Source organism: Agelaius tricolor, unplaced genomic scaffold (genome assembly GCF_023055355.1).
Source record: "Agelaius tricolor isolate 1412-34295 unplaced genomic scaffold, bAgeTri1.0.p SCAF_4, whole genome shotgun sequence".
NCBI lineage: Eukaryota > Metazoa > Chordata > Aves > Passeriformes > Icteridae > Agelaius > Agelaius tricolor.
The window spans coordinates 27,532,129-27,554,378 of record NW_027269264.1 but is presented as its reverse complement, the minus strand read 5'-3'; the positions used below and the strand labels follow the sequence as shown (position 1 = coordinate 27,554,378).

The window sequence follows — 22,250 nt, the reverse complement described above, 5'->3', positions numbered from 1 at the left end:
GGAAAAAAGATAAATATACAAAGTTTTGGTTTAGTAGTGACTGAATAATATATATATATATATATGTATGTATATCTATTTTAGAGGATACAGGACAACTTTCAAGCAAAACCAGAAACAGATGAATTTCAGAAAGATGAAAAAAACTTGGACTATGCAAAAAGGCTCTCCTGAACACCACTAGACTTCTCCTATCCTGCTCTCTTACAGATTAAATAGAGAAATCCGAGAAAATATGCTTGGGCTTTCCCAGCTCCAGCCACTGAAGGGACTCGTGCACCATTTCTGCCTACTACAGGAAAGTAGTAAGATTAGAGAACAGCATGCAGCAAGGTCAAAATTTTCCATTTTATTTCCAAGAAACAGATAGATTTCATTAATTATGCATACAAGAGCATGCTCTGACAAAGTACCTCCCTCATGCACAGAGCAGCAGCTCTACAATGAGCATGAAAAAATAATGGCATGCTGATCTGTACGACACACACTGCTCAGGTAAGGACAGCTTAGGAGTGACTATGTCAGGGCTAGTTTTTCAACTGCTTTCTCATTTACTAATTGTTTTTCAAACTAAAAGGTTACTTTTATTTATACATAAATGGTATTGTGGTTTGTACAGTAACTCAATTGCTTTTAAATAAATACACATGTATCTTAATCTTCATATAATCAGTAATCCATATTTTGTAGTTATTATATGATAGGGTTACCTGGGACATGTTTCTGATCAGCTGCTCGAAGTCATCACTAGAGAATTTGCCATCAATCTGAGGAGTAATGGATCTCATTGATGTTTCTAACACATTAGCTGGGTTGCCATTCTGCTGAGCCAACAAATATGACTCATTAAGTGGCAAGGACCCCATGTGTACACCATGATGGAGAAGCTGAGGGAATTCACCACTGGAATGTATGGAAGGAGTAATATTTACCTGTAAAAGATTGAAGGCAACACGGATTTATAGACACAGCATAAACCTCCTTAGGTAAGGACATTATCATAAGCCAACTGCCCATCAGAAGTACTTGAAATTCCAATTTGCAATTTTAAACAGACATTTTAAGGAGAAAAATTACCTTCAATATTTATACCCAATTGAGTATAACTGAGTTGCACACTACAAGTACAAAACAAATTGATTAGAGTAACTTAAAATTATTTTCCATACTCTGTCTAAAATTCATTTGTTCCCATCACCATAGCATCTTGAAGTACTCCATCACTATGCTAGAGGTAAACAAGAACAAAGGTTTTCTACAACATCAGTATTTAAGGAAAAAAACCCCAAAAAACAAAACAAAAAATGTTATCAGTTGTTTTACAATTTTAAAAAGAAGCATGCACAAATTGATGAAAAAATAAGTAAATCACACAGCTACATAGAGAACAAATTTCACTGGTCAGGGTCTCTGCATCACTATGTACTATACCTACCAATGTTACTATCTGCATGAGCTAGGATTAAATACAAGATTAGTGAACAAGTCTGAAACCACCAGGCTGATCTGTAAGTCACAATCATACACTTACACAGACTTTACAGCCACTTTTCTCAGAACAGAAAAGAAAAAAAACTGTTTTGCACAGCCATAGTAAATCACCTCTTCCCAGCAGATATGTGCCAACTAATCTAATAGCTGCTGGTGATATAAAGCTCAGGTAAAGCAGAAACCGTCATTTGTCTTTTGTCCCACATGCCTGTTGACTTTCAATTGGTACTGCTTTACTCCAGATAAATTTGGTTCCTACTGGCCTGGCATACTAACTATTATTGCAACTTCAAATACTTTTCATAGTTTGACAATGCACACTTTCTAGCATTCTGCATCACAGTACAGAAACCTAAGGTTCCCCTTCCTTAAAGTCATATTTTATACTTCAAGTACCAATAAAAATTTCAAAACAGTAAATATATTCTGAAATATCTACTGCACCAGTCTCAATTGTTCAAGCATGTTACATCCATTGGGTTTATCATATCAGTTCTCCAACAGTCCAGCTATTAAAAGGTCAATATTGTTCTCCATCATACAATTCCATCTCATCTGAGTGTTTTAGGAAAATGCAATAAAACAAACATAATTTGTTGAACAACTTATATGGCTGGGAAGGCCCTCAAGTTAAAGAAAAAATACCACAAGTCAGCATTAAAAAGAAAAGTTTTCATTAGCATTTCTAAGTCTGCTCTGACCTAAAAAAACTGTAAAGAAGAAAATTTGATGTTTGAACGCAGGGATTTTTATATCCCAACAATTATGTTCTTTATCCATACTTGGGAGGAATCATTTGGGTTATGTTTCAAACAAATTGTAACGCCTAAAATGTACACATATGCACTTTCTTTGACCGCATACATTTGTGTTGGAAAGCTTGTAATGCACAGATAGGTAAGCCTTGTTTCACAGTTCATTACACATAACAAAACGCAGAGACATAATCAAATTCTACCCTTTTGAGAATACAAGACTTCCCCTTACATTATATGAATGGATTTGAAACTAGTGAAGTCTATGACATACTTGTGTTTCTTATCTGCATAAGGCCATATAATAGGTTAATTCACTTCCACCTTCACAATGTTGTCCATTTCAATGTATAAAACTGTATAGCTGAACTTGGTCAATTATGTGCTTTATTTCTTATTCTCCTCCATCTTCAAATCTTCTTATAGAGGCTGTTGCTATGCTTCTTCCCACAAAAAATGGTAATTGGTGAAATCATTAACCTTAGGAGTATCTAAAATTATGGCAATTAACCATTCATACGAAACAGCCTAAGAGTATATGAGATACACACCTGAACTACCTTTCATGTGCACCTAAAGGCCATAGTATACAGGTCTGGTATCACAAATGTTAGTAAGTCTTAGATTCAAGTTCTCTTTCTAAATCGCAGTGGTCATTGCAGAAAATAGCACAGAGTTACCCATTCTGCTGTAAGTTACCATCCTCAGAGCACTCTTGGTCAAAGCAGTCCCTAGAGAACTAACCACCTGCTCTGGCAAAGCCAGCAAAGTTAGCCTAAACAAAGAACAGAACAGTACGAGTAAAAACTACCAATTTTATCCAATGTCCATTAGTGAGGGCTCACTAAACTATTTTGGTGCAGCTTTTGGAGTGGTAACTTCAAACTAAGTGAGCCAGGCTCAGCAGCTGAGCATGGTATTGACTTCAATCAGTATGATTACACCTAGAGAAAAATACATTAAATGTCTGCAATTTCATTTAGCACCATTCTAACTGCATTATTCTGTCCTGGGGACTCCTTCATCCAGGAGCTTCTGGATGTTTCACATTTCAGGGTGGCAAAAGTAGAAAGTCATTGGTATTACTGATAGTCTTATAAAACCCAACTGTGTGCGAATTCCCCACTTTGAGTAGAGTGTATAGTCAGTTTCTCAGACAAAAGAGGGAAAATTCTGTAATAATGCTAAAAGCAAAATTTGAAATGTACAGAAAGCTAGAGCACCTTCTACTTTACAAAACACAAGCCACACTGGCCAAAAAGGAGAGAAACAGAATTTTATGTCACAGAAATTGACTGTAGCTGAGAGCCCCCTGCTTTGAATTTATTCCACGACACCACACAATGTTTCAGACTGCTAATGCAGAGACAGTCCCAGTTTGCGAAACCTCTCTTGGCATAAAAAGCCTATGTTCCTCATGTATCTAAAGTACTTCTTTACACACAAATGTGTAGGGAGCAAGTTGCACTAGAAAAGTCATGCATAAAAATCTACATCAAACCACAGTAAACAAAATTATGTCAGTTTTAAAATAGTATGGATGTTATAAATGGTTTTTGCATTATGATACTGTTTTTCTCTAGTATACCATAAAAGACTCTCTGTATCTATAATCACCAAAGAACAAATGGAACTACACATCAAAAATAAAAGGTTTTAGAGTATGACACATTGCCGTTATGACTAGTATTACATGCTTAATCTGAATCCAAAATACTACTTGTACCACTCAAACTTGTACTATGATTTAAGTATGTTCTCCTAGTACTACTGAACAGTGGATTGATTGCTTTAGGCAGCTCATTGCACTTTTTGCAGTGTTCTAAAAGCAGAGTAGTCACCTTCTTCCACCTGAACATCTGTCCAGTATCACCGTGCTTTTCTCTATTCAAGTTTGAAGGACTTTTTCAAAAAAGGTAAGGCAATGTCCTTAGGGAATTCTGGATTTCTCCCTGGTAGAGAATTTGCACATTCTCATGCTGAAACAGAAGTAGCTACAGGACAATTAATTTTTTTAGTTTCTACATTGTATGTTTTCACTGACCAAGTCCTGTTCAAACCGGCAAATACAGTGGTTATTTCCTCCATTTGAAAGTTCATCCTTTCTCCATACTTTTCTGAGTATATAGACATACAGGAATAGACTGACTTTTCCCATTGTCTTTCAGAGCAAAAGATGGAAGTTGTTCTTGTTTTTCTAATACACATAATGAAGTAACAACTCCACTATTCTGAAAAAAATAGATTATATTTATTTGCACAATGGTTAAAATACCACTGAAAGGAAGTTTTGCATACTATATATATTGCAGGAAAAGGAAAAAATAACCTTCCAGTTCAGACTAGGTTAACTAGAACTTTAAAACCTTCTCCTCAAAATTTCAGTACAACAGCACAGTTACAACACAGTATTGAACACAGTCACATCAATAGCAACTGACAGCAATATCTCATTTTCATTACACCCTTTTTAAACAAACACAGCTCATATTTAATGGAGAATGTGCTTAGTGCATGAAGCCAACCTCACATAAAATTTCATCTGACCTCAAAAACTCCAAGAAACAATTAAACTAAAAAAAAAGTTCAACTGTTAACAGAATAAAGTTTTCTGTATGTCTGTGCAAAAACCTCACATTTCACATCTCCTCTTCTGAAACAGACATGGTTACACCTTAAAAACTATAAAAACATTTATAGTGATATTTACAGTAGTTCTTAATGTAGAAGTTCAGAATTCCAAGACATATTTATAAGCAGAAATGTGATGACCACTCTCTTCCACATGCCCCACGAAATCCAGGTTTATAGCACAAAAAACTAGAGAGCAACTGCTATGTATTCTTGCTAACCACAGCAGTATAGGTCATTCCAGGGGGAGCAATAAACCTCAAGCGCAAATCTTAAAATGAAATATTTTTCTTAACTTACAAATTGCACTACTTTTGCAAACTACCATAATTCCATTAAAAAGTAGCTTTATAGCCCCTTGATTGTATAATTACGGAATGAGACATTACTCCTTTTTTTATAAGCTTGCTTATGCTGTTTTTCCTTGATTGGCTTTCTCTGCTGGTATAAACATTTCCATCATGGACAAAAATTGCATAAGATAAAAAGAAAAAATCATAAATACCACTTATTATGACAAAATATATGTTTTAGTCACATAGACAGAGAATACAATCAAGTAGTGCTTACAGGCAGTAGCTCAAAATACTTTAACAAAAAAGCAACACAAGCCATGTCTGTACTGTATCAAAACTTAAAGCAATGTCCTCAACATCTCTAGGTCTCAACTTATTCAACAAAAAGAAATTTTCAGTATTTCTGCACTGCAGCCACTGAGCAGCAACCCTGGACACCCCAAGAAGCACAAGACTGATTTCAAGATTCCTGAGTAGCAAGAAGGCCAGCTGCAACTGCAATCACACTGGAAGGGAGGAAGCACAAGCCAGAGAACATGCACAACAGCAGGAAAGGGCCCTGAGCTGCCAGGAACAGGAATTGGCACCAGCACCACTCTGCTGGCTGCACCTTTATGGCTCCATCCGCAGAGTAGATGAAGTAGATCCCAAATTAGCATTTCTTGTTATCACTTCATTTAAAAGCACAAACAGTATTGTTGCCAAGAGGGGCTCAAAACATGAACTAAAAATCTCTAGTTGTCCAAAATATAGAGTTGAGTTAACAATATTAAGTGTTCACCAGCAATAGGAAAAGACAGTTTCCCACTTCTTCCCTAAATCCTCTCTTGTACAGACATCCAGCTGCTACCCACTACCTTTTTCTTCACTACATTGTGAAGAAAAAACTATGGTCAAATTCACAAGTAAAACCAAAAAAACAAAACCAAAAAACACAACAGAAAAACAAACAAACAAAAACAAAACCCAAAACAAACAAAAAACCAAACTATCAAACAAAAACAACCCCAAAACTGAGAAATGCAGCCCTGCCATCTGAGCCAACCACTAGATATTCTGTTCTCGCACAGCTATGTGGCTGCAGAGTGGAAAAGAGATAGGACAAGGTGTGGAGGAGGAGCTGAACAACTGAGAGACAAAAAGGAATAGAAAAGAAGCGGGACAGGGATGCTAACATAGTCCAATCATTTTCTTTAAAATATTTCATAAAGAAAATAAAATATTATTAAAATATTTTAAACACCACAATCTCTATTTTTCTTCTCTGTCTCTGTCTTATCTTCAAACAACAAGACTGCTCTTCAACATCAGAAAACAAGCATTAACTGAAGAACAAGGACAGAAAGAGACAAGAAAAAAATGTTTTTTTTCCTTCAGTGCTCCCCAGTTCAAGAGACTTCTGAAGTCAAAACAGTAAGTCACAAAAAAACATCCCTTTGTTGTGCTTAGACTTTTTCACTTCAGTTAACTTCACAATGACAGTTTAGCAGTACAAACAAATCCTGCTTGCTCATTTAGGAAAAAAAAATGCTCCTCAACATTAAAGCCGACTAATAAGAATCAAGGCATCAGATTTGCTGACCTTAGACCATGCCTCAAGGTAAAGCAACATACCACCCAGTCCACACACTGCCCAAATAGAGGGCAGGACTTTCACTATCATCTCTGTGCTTTCAAGACACAATGCCTCAAGCCAGGAATACATTTTTACCTTGAAATTTATTGATGACCCTAGAGGTCCACAATGAAGTCTCACTGGTTGACCTACTTCTGCTGGGATACTTGCAAAGAATCTGTTTGACTTGTAAAGTAAACTGCCATGCTGTCTTCCCTGCTCCCATCCCCTTTTAAACTACACTGTCCTAAAAGATGACGTCCTCAAGAATTTTGCAGTAGTCTTGTAGCTCTTTAAAAACTCATTGAAAAGAGAGGGGCAGTTAAACAGATTGTCACACTTCACCTCGAAAAGAATCAAATGGCCATTAAACTGTCACTGCAGCTCATCATTATACATAAAAAAAATTAGCCATCCTTATCTCCAGTGGGTAGAAGCTGCAACATCTTGTCACTGCACAAGCCAGCACCGTTTGTCATCCTGTCTCAAACATGGCTCTGACTGCAACTGTAGGGATACAACTTCTCTCCTTAGTCTGACACAGCTTGGCCAAAAAAAACTGGTCACTACTCACATGCCTTGCAGCTTTCATCAACCTGTTGCTTAAGAGCTTCAAGAGCACAGTACCCTGACAGTTGTAAAAAGGGTGTTCTTGAATGGTGTCCTCAAAAGTGCACCTATGAAAACACAGGTTTTCTTAACATAACTACCTATTTTATGCTTTTATTCTTTGTCCCGTTTCAGTATGCCTTGTAAATATTTACCACAAAATAAAAACAAATAATCTCATGTCATATTGTAGGGAAGAAATTCTACAGAAAAAATACAAGATAAAGAACTGACACAAATCTAAGAATGCTGGAAACATATATTTACACGTGTAAGTGTTCATATAAGCACACATAAAAAAAAAAAAGGAATTCACATCCAAATAGCTCCCCTGTCAAATAGACCAGGGTACATACCATGCAACATGCACAGATCACTAAAGTTACTTCACAGACAAACCTGCAGAGTCAGGACAGAAAGTGAAGTTATTCTTTGCTTTTTAAAAAATACATGACTTAAATTACCTATCCTAGTATCTTCTGCTTCATTTTCTAATTTAGGAAAGTGTATTTAAAAAGACAGCCATCCTTTAACTACACAGCTAATGTCCAAAAGTGAAAATTTAATTTGCCATTTAGAAAATATTTATTAATGTTTCAGGCATACTTTTACTTCTCACTACATGTTCCTAGGGTCTTCTCCATGTAATTCACACAATTTCTGGATGTCACTGTTAAATTCTCATTTCCAAATGGCAGTGCAAGCAAACCCTCAGGACAGTTTTTTTTTTTCCTGAGATTTTTTAAATTACTCCAATGTCATTAAGTCTCTAAATACTAAACAGACAAAATTTGAAAACCATTGTGATGAATACAATATAGACACCATTCTAATTTATTTCTTGTCTTGCAAAATAGCATCAAGATGTTCCACAAGAAGCAATAAAGGGCTACAGGGCATTCTTCTGCCGCACAGCTGAAGTACTGTGAGGATTGTGAGGAATCCGTCTCATCATAGTCTGGTCAGAGACCAGATGAGGCTCCACACTGATGATAAGGTCCATGTGCAGAGTCTGCTCCCTCCCACCAGCAATTCTGCATACCAGACAGAGCTGGCCATCTTGGAGGAGTCAACAGGAATGACAATTTGCAAAGCCAGATACATAGTTTAGTCCTAATTCAGTTACTGAACTACTTTCTATATTATTCAAATTCTTATTCTGCTGACAAGAAAATTATAGCCACAAATAAAGTCAATCTAGCCAAGCTGCTGACCCTTTTCTCAAGCTCATTGAAAACATGCAGAAAATTAATACTTAATACCCTGAGCAAGCAAAAAGGAGGCAAGAGCTCTGGCTTCTCTTTGATCTTTTATTCCTATACAAAGTACAAAATAGATCTTCGTTTCCTTCTGAAGTCAACCATTCTACAGCTTCCCTCTACATCCTTATTTTGGCAGGGTAAGACACAAAGGAGCAAAAAAAGGCTCCTAGGAAACAAGTTCTAGACCTCATAGAAAGCATGCTCCTTTTGAAGGTCAGAGAAAAAAAGCTTTATGTTACCCCCCCACCCATATCACCATTTCCCTACACTGCACATTTTAAGTAATGAGCATACACATAAAAATCACATACACATAAAAATCACATGCACAAAATATAGCTTCAACAAAGCCCCAAAAAGTCCATGTGGTATGTCCCCAGACCTTTGGATCAGATGTTTAGTTTAAGCTATTTCACTGTTCAAAAAGCAGAAACACAAACATATTTGCATTACCTTAGCAAGTTTCCCCTTGCACTTGCAAGACTACTTTTCCTACCTGATCTCTCAGTTGTTGAACAGAAGTCTGAAGGCTCAGAATTTGATTAAAAAGGGGACTCTGCAGCACTGATTTTAATAGGCTCAGTTTCTCCTCATTTGCAATGTCACCTCGATCCCGAAGTTTTGTCTGTAAGCGCTCCATGGCCTGGAGGGCCCGATGAGTATCTGTAGCAATAATCATTCCTAGTCAGCAGCAGTTTCTAGACTGCATAAATCAGAAGCCAATGAAAATTGTATTTTTGTCCATCAAGAAGTGGGTTACAAAATGAAAGAGCCTTAATTGAAATTCAGTTACAGGAACTGTGGCTACAGTCCACTGCAAATAAATAGGGGCATAAATAGTCATAATAGAAAACATCTTTCTTTTCTATGCAAATTTTTAATTCAAGAAAAGAATAAAACAATGAAATCAAGACAACAGGCTCAAATTCAAATACACTAAACATATGGTTGTACAAATTTTGTTTTCAAATACAAAAACCCAAACACAACAGCACTTCTAAGCACAGTATATTATTTTTTTTCAAAACCTCTTTCAGCAGTATACACCCATATCCCAAATCTATCACACCCACTCAATGTGGCCACAAAAATATTGTGATACAAATGAAAAAAAATTACCAATTGTTTCCAACATGTTTTCTGCTTCTCAGCTTCTATTTCAACACTGGAAAGAGACTGTAAATATTTCCCTGAAAAGTAACAGAAGGAAAAAAAGGTCACATTTATAGAAATACTAAGCTCTGAAGGGAAAGAAAAGAGGTTGACTTTTGAAAGCAATAAACTGCAAAATAATGATCCACAAAAAAAACTATCTTCACAGATAATTAAAATAACCTCAAAGTCAAAGTCTGACTCACTTTGGTGTTCAAAATCTTCCTGAAAATTGCTTTAGGAATATACTTTGTAATTTATTTGCATTTCCATATCAAAGTAGCTGTCTGCATACTGTTGCACAACATGTCCTGCACTGCTTTAATCAGACACTATGAATCATAGCTGCCACTGAAATTTTACAGTTTCATTGCTTTCCTTTTCAGTGATTCACAAAAAGACATTCCCTGCGGGATCAGTTTTCAAGCTCAATTGTCAATTGTGTTGACAATTTCAGGCACATGAGCCACAGCACACTTTTTACAGTCACCTTTGAAAGAAAAGTCATATAAACCACAAGGCTACAAGCTTGTAGGATTCTCACACTAGAGCCTCTACTATTAACATCTAATGGAATTGACACTCAGATGTGGATGATAGCTGAGTTTTTATCAGTGTGGGTTTCCAGGAAGGAAATTCCACACTGGGAGGAAGAAATTCTGAAATTGTTTTGCTTATTCTTTTTTGCTGCTGTTAATGGTTGTTTGGGGCTTTTTAAAAATGTACATCTGCAATTGCTCAGAAATTTGCAGTGACAGAACACGTTTGATGGAGATGGATAGGTGAGAAGTGAGGTGTTCAAATATCATTGCAGGTGTATGAACTGTTGATCTTATCTTTCACAGTTTGTTTTCTTTATAGTAGGAAAAAACCAGTACAGCATCCCCACTTCAATCTGGAGAACCTAAAAACATGCAGAACTGTGACCTCAAAGCACTCAAGAAAAGTAATTCTTTCTTGAGACATTGGATAAAAAGAGGAAAAGGAATGATGTTGACAGATCACTAGATAAGACAGCCTAACAGGATCATTAGTTATAGAATCTGATCATTTTGTAAAGCCTATACTGTTTGCAGTTTGTGCAGAAAAAGCAAACCAAATGGACTTAAAATGGTTTCAAGTTCCATCAATATGACTTCCCTAGTTTCAATATGCCTGAAGCTTCCTAGTTCCAAACTTGCCATGGGCAGAGAACTTTCCACTAGATCTGGTTACTCAAGAGCCCAGTCCAGCCCAGTAAAAGAATGGGGAGTAATAACCTCTCTGAAGACTGCATTTGAATTTGACAATACATTGATACAGAATCACTGATCATCCTTTTTAGGATTATTATTAAACCCCTTAAACCTGACTTTGTCAAAGTAATTTGGACTCCATGGTCCAAATTATGCTTTTAAGTAAAAATAAGCCTTTATAATTTTTTTTTCTTACTTGGCAAGGAAAATCCCAACATGTGATTACCAGATCTGAAAAACTACTCAAATATATCTTGTTTTTTTCACCTTGTCACTCTATAAAACAGGACAAAACAAAGTCTATTTTACACGGGAAGGGCTGGATGAGATTATTTAAATGTTATGAAAGAAGCTGACTTCCCCAAACCTTTATCACCCATAGCTTTTCTTTGTAGATTAAAAACTACTATCACTTCTATTCAGAGCCACTATTTAAAATCAGAGGTATTTATGCCATGCTTGTAGATGTTTTCCTCAGTATCAATTCAAATCAAAGCAGTTCTTTCCTGTGTCACTGTTCCAGTTCTTTCTCAATACCTATCCTTGGGGCTGTGTAGTGGATGGAACCAGAGAGCTGTGCAAAAAATAAGAAATTGAGTATTTTTTCAGTTATTTCATTTATCACAGCACTATATGCACAAGCACATAACATCTTATGTTCCACAGATGAAACTACTCAGGAAAAAATAGAGGGTTACTGTTCTGCTTTAGCTCTGCAAGAACCTCAAGAAGAGATGCAGCTCTAAAATGTCTCTACCTTTTGGGGTAGCTGGATATTGTTTTATTTTATGACTCAATTTGACTAAAATTTCATTCTTCTTGTGCCGAGAAATGTAAATTTTACAAGTGACAGTACCCACAATCATCTTTGTGTTCATGTAATTCTGAAGATAGGAACTCTAACAACTTACAGCAGAGGATTCTACAAGCAGACACAAGTCCTAAACTTATCTATAGGCTGAAATTATGCCATGTAATTTGCAATGAAAAGAAGTCCTTAGCTCTGCTAAGACACTCATTACTTACTTTCTATTCATCTCATGCTTTAGAGAGGAGTGAATACTGCCCTAGCACCATGCTAGTATCAGCAAATCCATTTTGAACTCTCCGTTTATTCACTTTATTTGGGTTTATATTAGTAGGGAATCCCTTCCCAGCTGGTCAGCTTAATGCTTTTGTCGACATCACCAATAAGCATGAGAAAGACCAAAACTGTCATCAGAATGTTTTCCCTCAGACACCTCCTCTGAGGCAGATGCAATGCACTGAGGGACACCCATGTTTGCCTCTACAGTGCTGCAGGCCAAGATGACCCCTATTCGCTCTGCCTGCACTCTGAAAGGACAAATAGACACACGACTGCTCCTGCTGTGCCACATCCATGCTAACAAGTGGGATCTGCCAGCACCAGCTTAGTGGCACATTAACATAGTGAAGTACTTGGAGAAGCAACCACATATCTCTCCAAAATACATTGCAGAGACGTATCCAGAAACACCATCACCCACTACAGGACACACTGGCCTTTAAACCAGCTTGCTTCTAAGTATTTTAGCAACAATGTGCTAGTGAGAAGTAGAATGGAATGCATGATTACTTGTTGAATGGCCTAATTCTGTTATACTGGATATTTTTATAATGGCATTTCTAGATGCAGAGTGGGGAGTTTAGTTCTGATTTCCGCATTTTGCAATCTCCTAGCAGTCTGTATCACAGGAACCTGAAGCCAAAACCACCTCTTCTATACAGGATACAACAATCTTCACACCTCAAAGAGCTTAGGAGCTTAGCTCAAAGTAGATTTAACTATTTTTGTATTTCAGTGCTAAGTTAATTAATCTCTTCACAGTAATAAGAACACCAGCTGTCTGAGTCAAGACTTTATAAGCAAATCGAAGAAAGACAGTTAAGCAAACAGCAAGTTAAATCTATGTTCAAGTTCTAAACACACAGGTAAAAGCTGTGATGTAAACAAAAAACAAACAGCCAAACAAACCAAAAAAGAAAAAAAAAAAAAGGAAAAAAAAAATCAAACCTCATCATCTTCTCTCGCTTTCCTGCTGTTTTAGAACATTAGAATAGAAAACACAAGGAATAAGGTGACAAACACACCACATTCACTCTAAGAACAAACCAAAGTTAAAGATGATCCCTTTCAAGCTTGCACTTTCAAAATTTGATTCTTCCAATGCTAATGAACAAAAATGGGGGGTTTTGCCACTCTTCATGCTACCCTTCTTTGATAACACTGGTTGCCAAAAAAACAGGTGGCATGTTGCAACTCTGGTTTCTATCTGTCCACTTCTGAAACACTAAAATGCACAGGTGGCAGATTTTTTTTTAACTTCTGAAATTTATTTGATCACCTCCTTTCCACTACAATTGCAGAACGTATTTAGCTAAACAGACAAAAGATCTGTGAAAATGGTACCCATTTCCATTGATCATTCTTTCACATCTATCGCTTAGTTTCTACAAGGAAACCTACTCTGTTTCATTGACGGATACTCCATCTACTGTTTCACAAAGCCATTTTAGGTAATACCTTGGAAACTAATGCTCATAGCATGGATTAGGAAACATGCAATGCCAAAGATAGAAAACATAGTAATAGGCTTTGCCCCATAGCTCCTGCATTACTTGAAATACTCTGAGTATACAGAAGAAATGCCTATCTTAAGAGTGATCTCTAGGCCCAAACTCTGGCTTGGAGTTGCATGAGATTAAAATTAAATCTATTTCAATTAAGCAGCAAAGTAACCACAACATGCATTTTACAACTGCTAAAGAGAGTATTTTGGAACTTCTAACCCAACACTTTGGCCTATGTTTGTCTGGGCTGGAGATATCCTTTAGTACAAGATTTTTATCCCATGTCATCTTCCTCCCCAGTTTTCTGGCTATCACTCAAATAGGCATATCATGTTAGCACCCATGCGGTGCAGGAACAGAAACCAAACCACACAGGAAGTGAAAGATGCTCATTACTGCTTAACTTTCTGCCTTCCCTGCAGATTCTAAGAGCTCTTCCATTTTTCCCACTTACCTCCTTAAAGATGTCTACTAACCCCAGGAGGAAAACTAAGGTGGATCCCCAGATACTGAGCAGTCTTGTGAAAATTAAGGCAGTGAAAACTATTCACAGTAAATTCAAAGATCTCATGCTTTTCTATGTTTTTTTCCCTAGCTACTTTTCTACAAATGCAATTTTGCTGTTGCATACAGTACTTTTTTAAGCACACAAAGGGTGTGAAAATAAATGCAAGACAGCAATGACCAACAGGGAAAAAGAGAACAAAAAGAAAAAGCAAAATTAATGTGCACTGTTCCACAAGGAACAAAGCAGATTTCCATCAACTACCTGGAATGTAACAAGCAAACAAGAGACGCCTGACATCTACATTTGATAAGAATGCTAATGAAAATTGCTCTAAAACATTCAAAGCAGAAATAAAAAGGCAGTATTGCACAGCCTATATTAAGACTCTAAGTACTTTGAAAAAACATTACTAGCCTCTTTGAATTTAGCAAAATGCTGAATGCATCAAAAATACATATAGAGGTAGTGGTTCATATGTTGAAGAAAAGTTCTGCGATAGAGCTGATGAACAGCACCATGTGCTTTGAATCAATTACGAAAACAGAATTTTGAACATTCAACTACTTTTAACCTTCTGAATGCATCACTCTAATGTATTAAAGAAACTTAAAATCCTTCTCCATGAACTGGCAATCTGTTCCTCGTGTATAATTAATAATTTTCTGTAACATGTAAGAAGCCCTACATCAGCATAAGATATAATATCCATGGTAACTGACATGCTAATAATTGCAACTGGGAAATGGGACTAAACTATCCATAATGATTGCACCTACTGACAAATGTGTGTGATATAGTGTATTTGAAATTGATTTGCAAAGAGCATTTCAAAAACAACAGCATAGAAGGTAGGGTGTTTCTGGTGGGGTTTGTTGGGGGTTTTTTTGTTAATGAAACAAACGGATCATCTTTAAAAAAAATTATTTTTTCAGTAAATATCTTAAGATCAATTGGCATCCTTTCACATTAGCTTCAGGAACTGAAAAGCAACTTTTAGCATATACAGAATATAGGGGATGCTACTGAATATACTGAATTGATGAAATACAGGCATGGTTAATATTGGCTCTTTATGTTTTCAAGCATAGGCAAATGATAACCATATTCATTAAATTCAATTAAACCTGATGAAGCACAGATTTTACAGCAGTTGCACCTCAATGTGTATTGGATTCTTCACAGAGGTGACAACTGCATACATAAATGAATAAATACAAAGCCTCTCCAAACTGCTGCTAGTAAGCATCAACAAAGAGTCATCATTTTCCCTACAAACTGAAAACAGAAATTTCTCTTTGTGTATTGTGACAATAACAAGTGACTTATACAGAAAATCATAACGCTGTTTAACAAGACCACTGGGCAAGGGGTTTCAGATATAAGGACAGGGTCTGAAAAGCCTACAAAAGAAATATGTTATTATTGCCAAGGCAAAAATAGCACATTTTCCTATCAACTTGTCAGGAACACCAGCAGTGAAACAAGACTGTCCTTATCAATGATAATATAGTATCCTGCCAGCACGGCATTATATTAGCCAAAACTGGATGCTCAAATATAAAGCCAATTAGAAAATGTACTGGATGCACTTCACAAAATTTTAATTTTTTTTTTTTTTGTGTTTGAAACATGGAGCAGAGATTAAAAAGGTCTTTACAATAGTTCTCAATATGCTGAATTAAGTGCTACTTGTTAAAACAAAACCATCTACAGCTATCTGCATGACTGAGAAGATGTAAGGCATTCTTGCCTGAAGAATTCACAGACCAGGGCCCCATCAGGGCCAGGTGGAATAAAAAGATCCATTAGTATCTACGTAGTGCAGCTCTCTTTCCCTAGTGCTGACAGCCGTCTAACTTCCGTAGTGCACTTCCCGCACGAAGGGGGGAGAATGTACCCAGTTCCTAGTGAAAAGCCTCTTCAAAGCACTAAGGAAACCATTAGAAACACCACAGCTAATCAGTAAATGTTACATGCATGTTACTGTTAACAAGATACGACACATAAAAATATGCAACTAAAAATTGGTATTTTTTTAAATTATGTTCTCTGTCTAATAATGCTGCTTGTTAAGGTGGGTATGTCCTTAGTTATTTTCCACTTGCATTCTTCTCTTTTAGTGCGACAATTACTTTCAATTTTCACAGAAGCATCAAGTAACACTCCCAAAAAGCATTTTACCACTTTCCCCTTTTCCAGTTTAGATTCCTCCCTACCAAGGAGTTGCTGTTTCCTAAGGAAACGCACAAGTGATACGAAAACCACAGGGCATCACACAATAGAACTTCCGCAACTGCAGAATTCAGACCTCTCCTCTTTATCTCAGTAAATCTCTGCTCTCCTACTGCGACAGACTCCCAACACCCTTTCAGGGACCAAAGCCAGTAAGGACCTTTCCTATCCAACAGTTTGTAATTAAAAAAAAATCTTCTACATGTATTAGGACAGAAAAATATAGCTGGACGATACAGTGTTTATAAAAGCAAAAGGCAAGGAAAAGGAAAAAAATTATAACCAACGTTTTTCAGCCAAACGGCAAATCAAACCTCTTAAATGCTGTACCCGGAGTTCAAAAGGTCGGTTTTGTGAGTTTTTCTTTTTCTTTCCTTCCTCCTAATACTCCTTCCAGTAACACAGGGAGGTGCTGGCAGCAAGGGGGGACACGAGAAACGAACCATCCCTTTCCTTAGCGCACCCAGACTCATCCAAGAGCACATCTCCGTTTCCACCCAGCCAAAGCTGTTACCGGGGAGCTGCTGGCGGGGTCGGACCTGCGGGCAGCGCCGACACCAGCACGGCAACAGGTCCCGAAGAACCGCGGCCACCGGCCCGCCTGGAGCCCGAGGACACGGCCAGTGTCGCAGGGGCCTCCGGTCCGGCTGTGGCTCCGAGCGAGAGTCAACGCCGCCGCCCACAAGCGCCGGCCGCGGGCCGCGGCCGCTAGCAAGGTCGGTGGCAGCGGGTGCAGATAAGCAGACCGCCTCCCGTCATGAAATGCCCGCGGGAGATATATAAGGAATGCGTGAACGGGCAGCGGGGCTCCCTGCAGATGGCAGGGGAGGTTTGGCTTTTGTTTACGTGAGGACGACGCCCCGCCAGGCCGCCCGAGCCCGCGAACCGCCCGCCCGCCGCAGGCCAGAGCCCCGGCCCAGCCCGGCCCCCACACCCGCTCCCGCCGCCCGCGGTCGGCTGAGGCGGAGGAAGAGGGGATGTGCCGGGACACAGCAACAGGCTCATCCCCCCGGCCCGCGGCTCCGCGGCCTCTCTCCTCCTCCGGCCCCCCCCCCCGGCAAAACCCTTCGGATCAAATGAACAATAATAAATAAAACTTCTAGAGGCAAACGCATTTTAAATGGTCGCTCAAACTCCAGCGACGCGGCGGACCCTCCCCGCCCTTCCCGGCCCGCATCCCCGCGGGACGACTCGGGCGGGCTCTCCCCGCTCCCCGCCGCCCGGCCCAGCAGCACCCTGCTTACCCCAGCGGTTCGGCGGGCCCCGCCACCGGCCCGGCTTTCCGCCCTCCCCGCCCCCGAGTAGCGGCGCCGAGCGAGCCTCGCCGCGGGGGCAGCGCGCTCGGGCACGCCCCGGCGGCCTGAAACCTAATCCGGCACCCTCCGCCCGCGGGTCTCACCGGGGCGGGCTGGGCGGCCGCCCGCAGCGACGGTGGGAGGGGGGATCCGGGGGATAGCGGGGTACGCTCGGGGTGCCCGGTCCCGTCCCTGCCGGCCTGTAGCCTCGCGGCCCTTGCCGCCGAGTTTGTCTCCCCCCGGCTGCCGGAGCACACGCCGTGTCGGGATGACACCGAGGGGCCGGGCTGGTCCGGCTTAGCTCTCCGGTTCGCCTGCGAAGTGAAGGCGGCGGCAGGCTGGCCCCTGCCTCTCTCCAGCGGTGCGGTGCCGCCTGCGGCCGGGCCTGGCCCCGCTTGCTGCCAGCCCAGCCACCGCCGTACCCCTTCTGGTGCAACAAGATGAGCCTGGCCTGGAACGGGAGAAAATGGGAAATGTTTGGAAATGTTTAAAAAAAAAAAAAAAAACCGAGATCACCAAACAACACATCATGAAGTTAGACAAAATGATTTATAAAGTCTTAGAATTTATAAAGGGATGACTTTTCCCCCAATGCAGCAGCTGGTTGTTGTGTTAACTAGAAGTAAGGAAGATGCTGTGTGTTTCACATATATATGTCTAAGACTGAAGGACATAATGCAGAGATGTTTGCAGCAACCACAAAATACCCAAAAACATAAGTTCAGCTAAAGGTTATTTTGCTATTTGTTGACATTGCTTCTACTAATACTATCAGGGTCCCCTATTCCTTTCCATAAGATAATTTTTTGGTGTCAGTGCTCTCAGGCAGCTCAGCTGAGGTAAAGCCCCTGCAGATGGACCATGGCTGCTCCACTAGGCATATTGGCTGCTCCTCTGGCTCTGCAGAGACTCCATGGGCTTTTTATCTGCTTGCCTTCTGGCATGGCTTGGTTCTTTTTCCAAACAGAGGTTAACCTTAAGTGTCATCAAAAGTTCTGGTAGTTGTGGCTGAGGGGTGGTGGTGTTGTTTGGTTGATGAGCTTCTTTGAGTGTTTGGTGGTTTGGTGTTTTTTTTCTTTGCTCACACAAAAATTTTAAAGAAACCTAATGTTATGAAGCTAGAATGGAGTACTGCCCTATCTATTTTCAATAGTATCAATAAATGCAATCCCAGTACCAATACTTTCTTAAGCAGACCACTTTACATGTTAACTTTAAGAAACACAGGTCTTTGTACATTGCATGCTTTGGTTTTTGGTTTTTTTTTTTGTTTGTTTGTTTGTTTTTTATTATTTTATTTGGAAAACTAAATCCTGAAAAAAGGTTGAATCACTCTACTGAATATTCAAATACACACATTTATATTATACATATTTGTATTATATAATATATATTTTTAACAATAATTCTTCCACTTTTTAACTAGGAAAAGTAATTTTCAAGATTTTATTCACAGGTTCCATTGTTCAGTCTGGCATGTGCTAAAAGCATATTGCTTTTTTAATCAAACACAGAGGCTCTGCTATAGCTAGGACATTGAATGCTCTATAACTGTCCCGCCAACTTTCTGTGTTACATGAGCCTTTATTAAATCCAGAATAAAATTTAAAAAATAAGTTACAGTTTGTTTCCATATATCATTGTTCAATGAATAAGCCACAGTTGATTAGATAAGTACAAGATGAGAATGTTATTGTTATTTTTCCTGTTGCTCAGGATTTAACTATGGGTTATGACTAAAACAAAATGCAGTGATTCTATTAAGTTTATTTGGACAAAAAAATGGTCAAAAGTGCAGCAGTACTCACGATGTACAACAGCATCACTTGTGTAATAACTCTTCCCAGTGCAATTTGTCTTTGTATGGGATATACCTTTCAGAAAGTTTTTTAACATACAGACTGCTTTTCTAAAGTAGTCATACATTTTAAATTCTATTCCGATTTTGTCAAATCCTTAGAGTATATATTAAGTAGATGATAGTTAGTGAAGTTCAGAGCGTTGTGCTCCGTTAGGCCTTGCCTGTATTAAAAATATTTGCATGAGTATATTTATGCCAACATAGCTGTACAGAGAAACTGAGCCCTTTCAGTAAACATACAACTGTACATACAATAAACATGAAACTGTAATGGGAATGGGCATCACAGTAATCTAATGCCCTCTTGCACACAGTAGCTGATGACACTGATGAAGAGCCATGCAAGCACAGTTCTAGCAAATAGCAAAGCAAATTCTTAGGGTTCAGAGTACACAACTGGTCTCATGGATATATTTGGTACTAGCTTTAGAAAGTTAATTTGAAAGACATCCACCATTCATATTTAATTATTTCTTCCTTTTGTTATAAAATAGGACCTCTCCAGCCCCTCCCTAGAAAAAGAGGGTCCCAATGTATCAATGATTTTGTTAGTGTGGGTTCCATCATGTACAGTGACACACAATGTTTTAAGTTGTGTCACAGCTTTGTTAGTGCAAGGAGTGTGGCCATTGGTGTTTTATAACCTTGTGGGATCCTTCAAATATCAGAAAAGAGAATCTACTTTGTGTTTCAAGGCTAAATGTTTTAACAAGCTACAAATAGTTGATGTGTCTACACATGTTATTCAAGTGATTGTAAATAAAAATTGCAAGCAACTTTTTAAATCATAAGCCTTCCTCAAAAGACTACTATGACTACAAAAATATTCTGTCTGAAAGGACTCTTAAGGAGAAGATGAAGGGGATCTAAAGAGACCCTCATTTTATGTTCTCTAGTATTAACATTCTGATATATTTCATTTCTCAGGTCAATTTATAATATAGTCATGGTCAAAATATCAATATTGGATGAGATGCCTGCCTTGCTGATTTACTTAAATACATAAAATATTAATATTAATGATTCACTGCTTAGATTTATTGAAAAACATGAAGGAGAAGTAAACTGAGGAAAAAAGTCTTTACAGATATAACAGGGTCACCAGAAACAAGGCTGTGTGTCCATTAAATCATTCATTAGGCTGCTGTTGGGGATGCAGCCTTTTAAAATAGTAATGGGAACAGGATCTAGCCAATGAAATAAGAGTCTGATTCTGCTCTGAGTCACAAGTACTAACTTCACTTTGAGAAGATTTCGCCTATGAAACCCATTTGATTACATTTATGACACAGAACTATTTATTCCCTAAAAAAAAAGTGTTGATAACAATAATTGTTTCATTTCATCACTGTGTGTATCATATTTGGCATGGTCATTGTTATTGCATGCTCCACTGCAGAATGGGTAGAATATATATTTTTGGGACCTAGAAGTACCCTGTGAGGAAGGACTCAGGAATATTTATAAATTTTTTTATTTATGCTTGAAGTATTCCATCCCTGAACTTAGAAAAGAACCTGAAAAGGGACCAATAAACACTTTTCATAAGTACCACCTTGATTAAAAATTGTATGTACTTCTCTTTTATAGCCTTACTCTTCAATATTACAGCATAATTTTCTTAATGTATATTCATATGTGTATATATACGTACATAGACACAATATTATACTTTTCATTACAGCATTTGCTTAAATTTCAAGTTAAAAACCACTAATTACCATTTTCTTTTTTAGAGAATGGTAATAATTTATTATAGATCAAATTTTAGTCCTGGCTCTATAAAGCAAGATTAATCCATTGCATTAAGTGGAATTAAGCTGTAGAAAACCAATCTGAGATCAAAGGTAACTATGATCCTAACTGTTATAGCTGCTAATCTAAATATATTAAGTATGTGGTTATGCATTTTGTCTTTATCCAAACGAGGATGGATCACCATTTTTTTTCATGGAGCTCTTAAGAGTAGAATAAGTTATACTAGCAGAAGCATTCAGTATTAAATAGAACACTCTTCTTCATTTCAACATAAAAGTTACACTTCAAAAGTCAGATGGTATAACTACACAGTTACTTCTGTTACTGGAGGTAGCACCATGTATGTTGTTATACAGAGCTAAAATTGGAAACTTTCTCATAACTTTTATGTTTGAAATTTACGGGTTTTGGATTATTATGCTGCAAGTAGTGAATATTAGTTTCACATACCGAAGCATACATGTTGGCAAGAATGGTGCATAGATTTACATTTTAAGGATTCTTTGGGAAATAGTCTTCCCTGCGGACATACTTCGTAACTGTTATTATTGCTATTGGAGATTGCACATACAAAAAGAAGGGGAAGTATGCCCTGTAAGGTAAAAGAGAGTAAAAAAATCATAGAAGGTATATTAATTATTTATAACTACAACACAAAATACTTGCAATTATGACAAATTAAAAGGGCATTTATTTACACACAAACAGGATTGTTTAAAGCCACAGGCCTTGCCCATAGAAGAGAAGTGAAGCCAAATAAGTGACAAAGCATATTAACCTTATCATAATTCTTCAGACACATAATACCTACAAGGAGTGTCTGGTTTTGTCAGATTATAGTGGTTTTGGTTTTTTTAAAATGTTGTATTTTGCTAAAGATTGCCACATATTTGACAGACCCCACTCTCAGACAATCTAATTTTAAAAGCTTTCCTCAGAAGTCCTTCAAGGGATGTTG

At 38.2% G+C, this 22,250-nt stretch overlaps 1 protein-coding gene across 19 annotated transcripts in view; it reads right to left on the bottom strand.

Moving 5' to 3' along the window:
• Nucleotides 1–18,117, bottom strand: part of MPDZ (multiple PDZ domain crumbs cell polarity complex component) — a 93,377-nt gene extending 75,260 nt beyond the window's left edge. For 15 of the 19 annotated variants that reach the window (XM_071424992.1, XM_071424994.1, XM_071424998.1 and 12 more), the window contains exons 1-4: nucleotides 17,623–17,766; nucleotides 9,779–9,849; nucleotides 9,156–9,322; nucleotides 711–932 (exon numbers count right to left, since the gene is read on the bottom strand). In XM_071424992.1, coding sequence (XP_071281093.1) covers nucleotides 711–932; nucleotides 9,156–9,322; nucleotides 9,779–9,794 — 405 coding nt within the window. In that variant the 5' untranslated portion in view covers nucleotides 9,795–9,849; nucleotides 17,623–17,766. The other 4 variants (XM_071425008.1, XM_071425009.1, XM_071425010.1 and 1 more) reach the window with 2 other exon arrangements.
• Nucleotides 18,118–22,250: the final 4,133 nt, after the last annotated feature.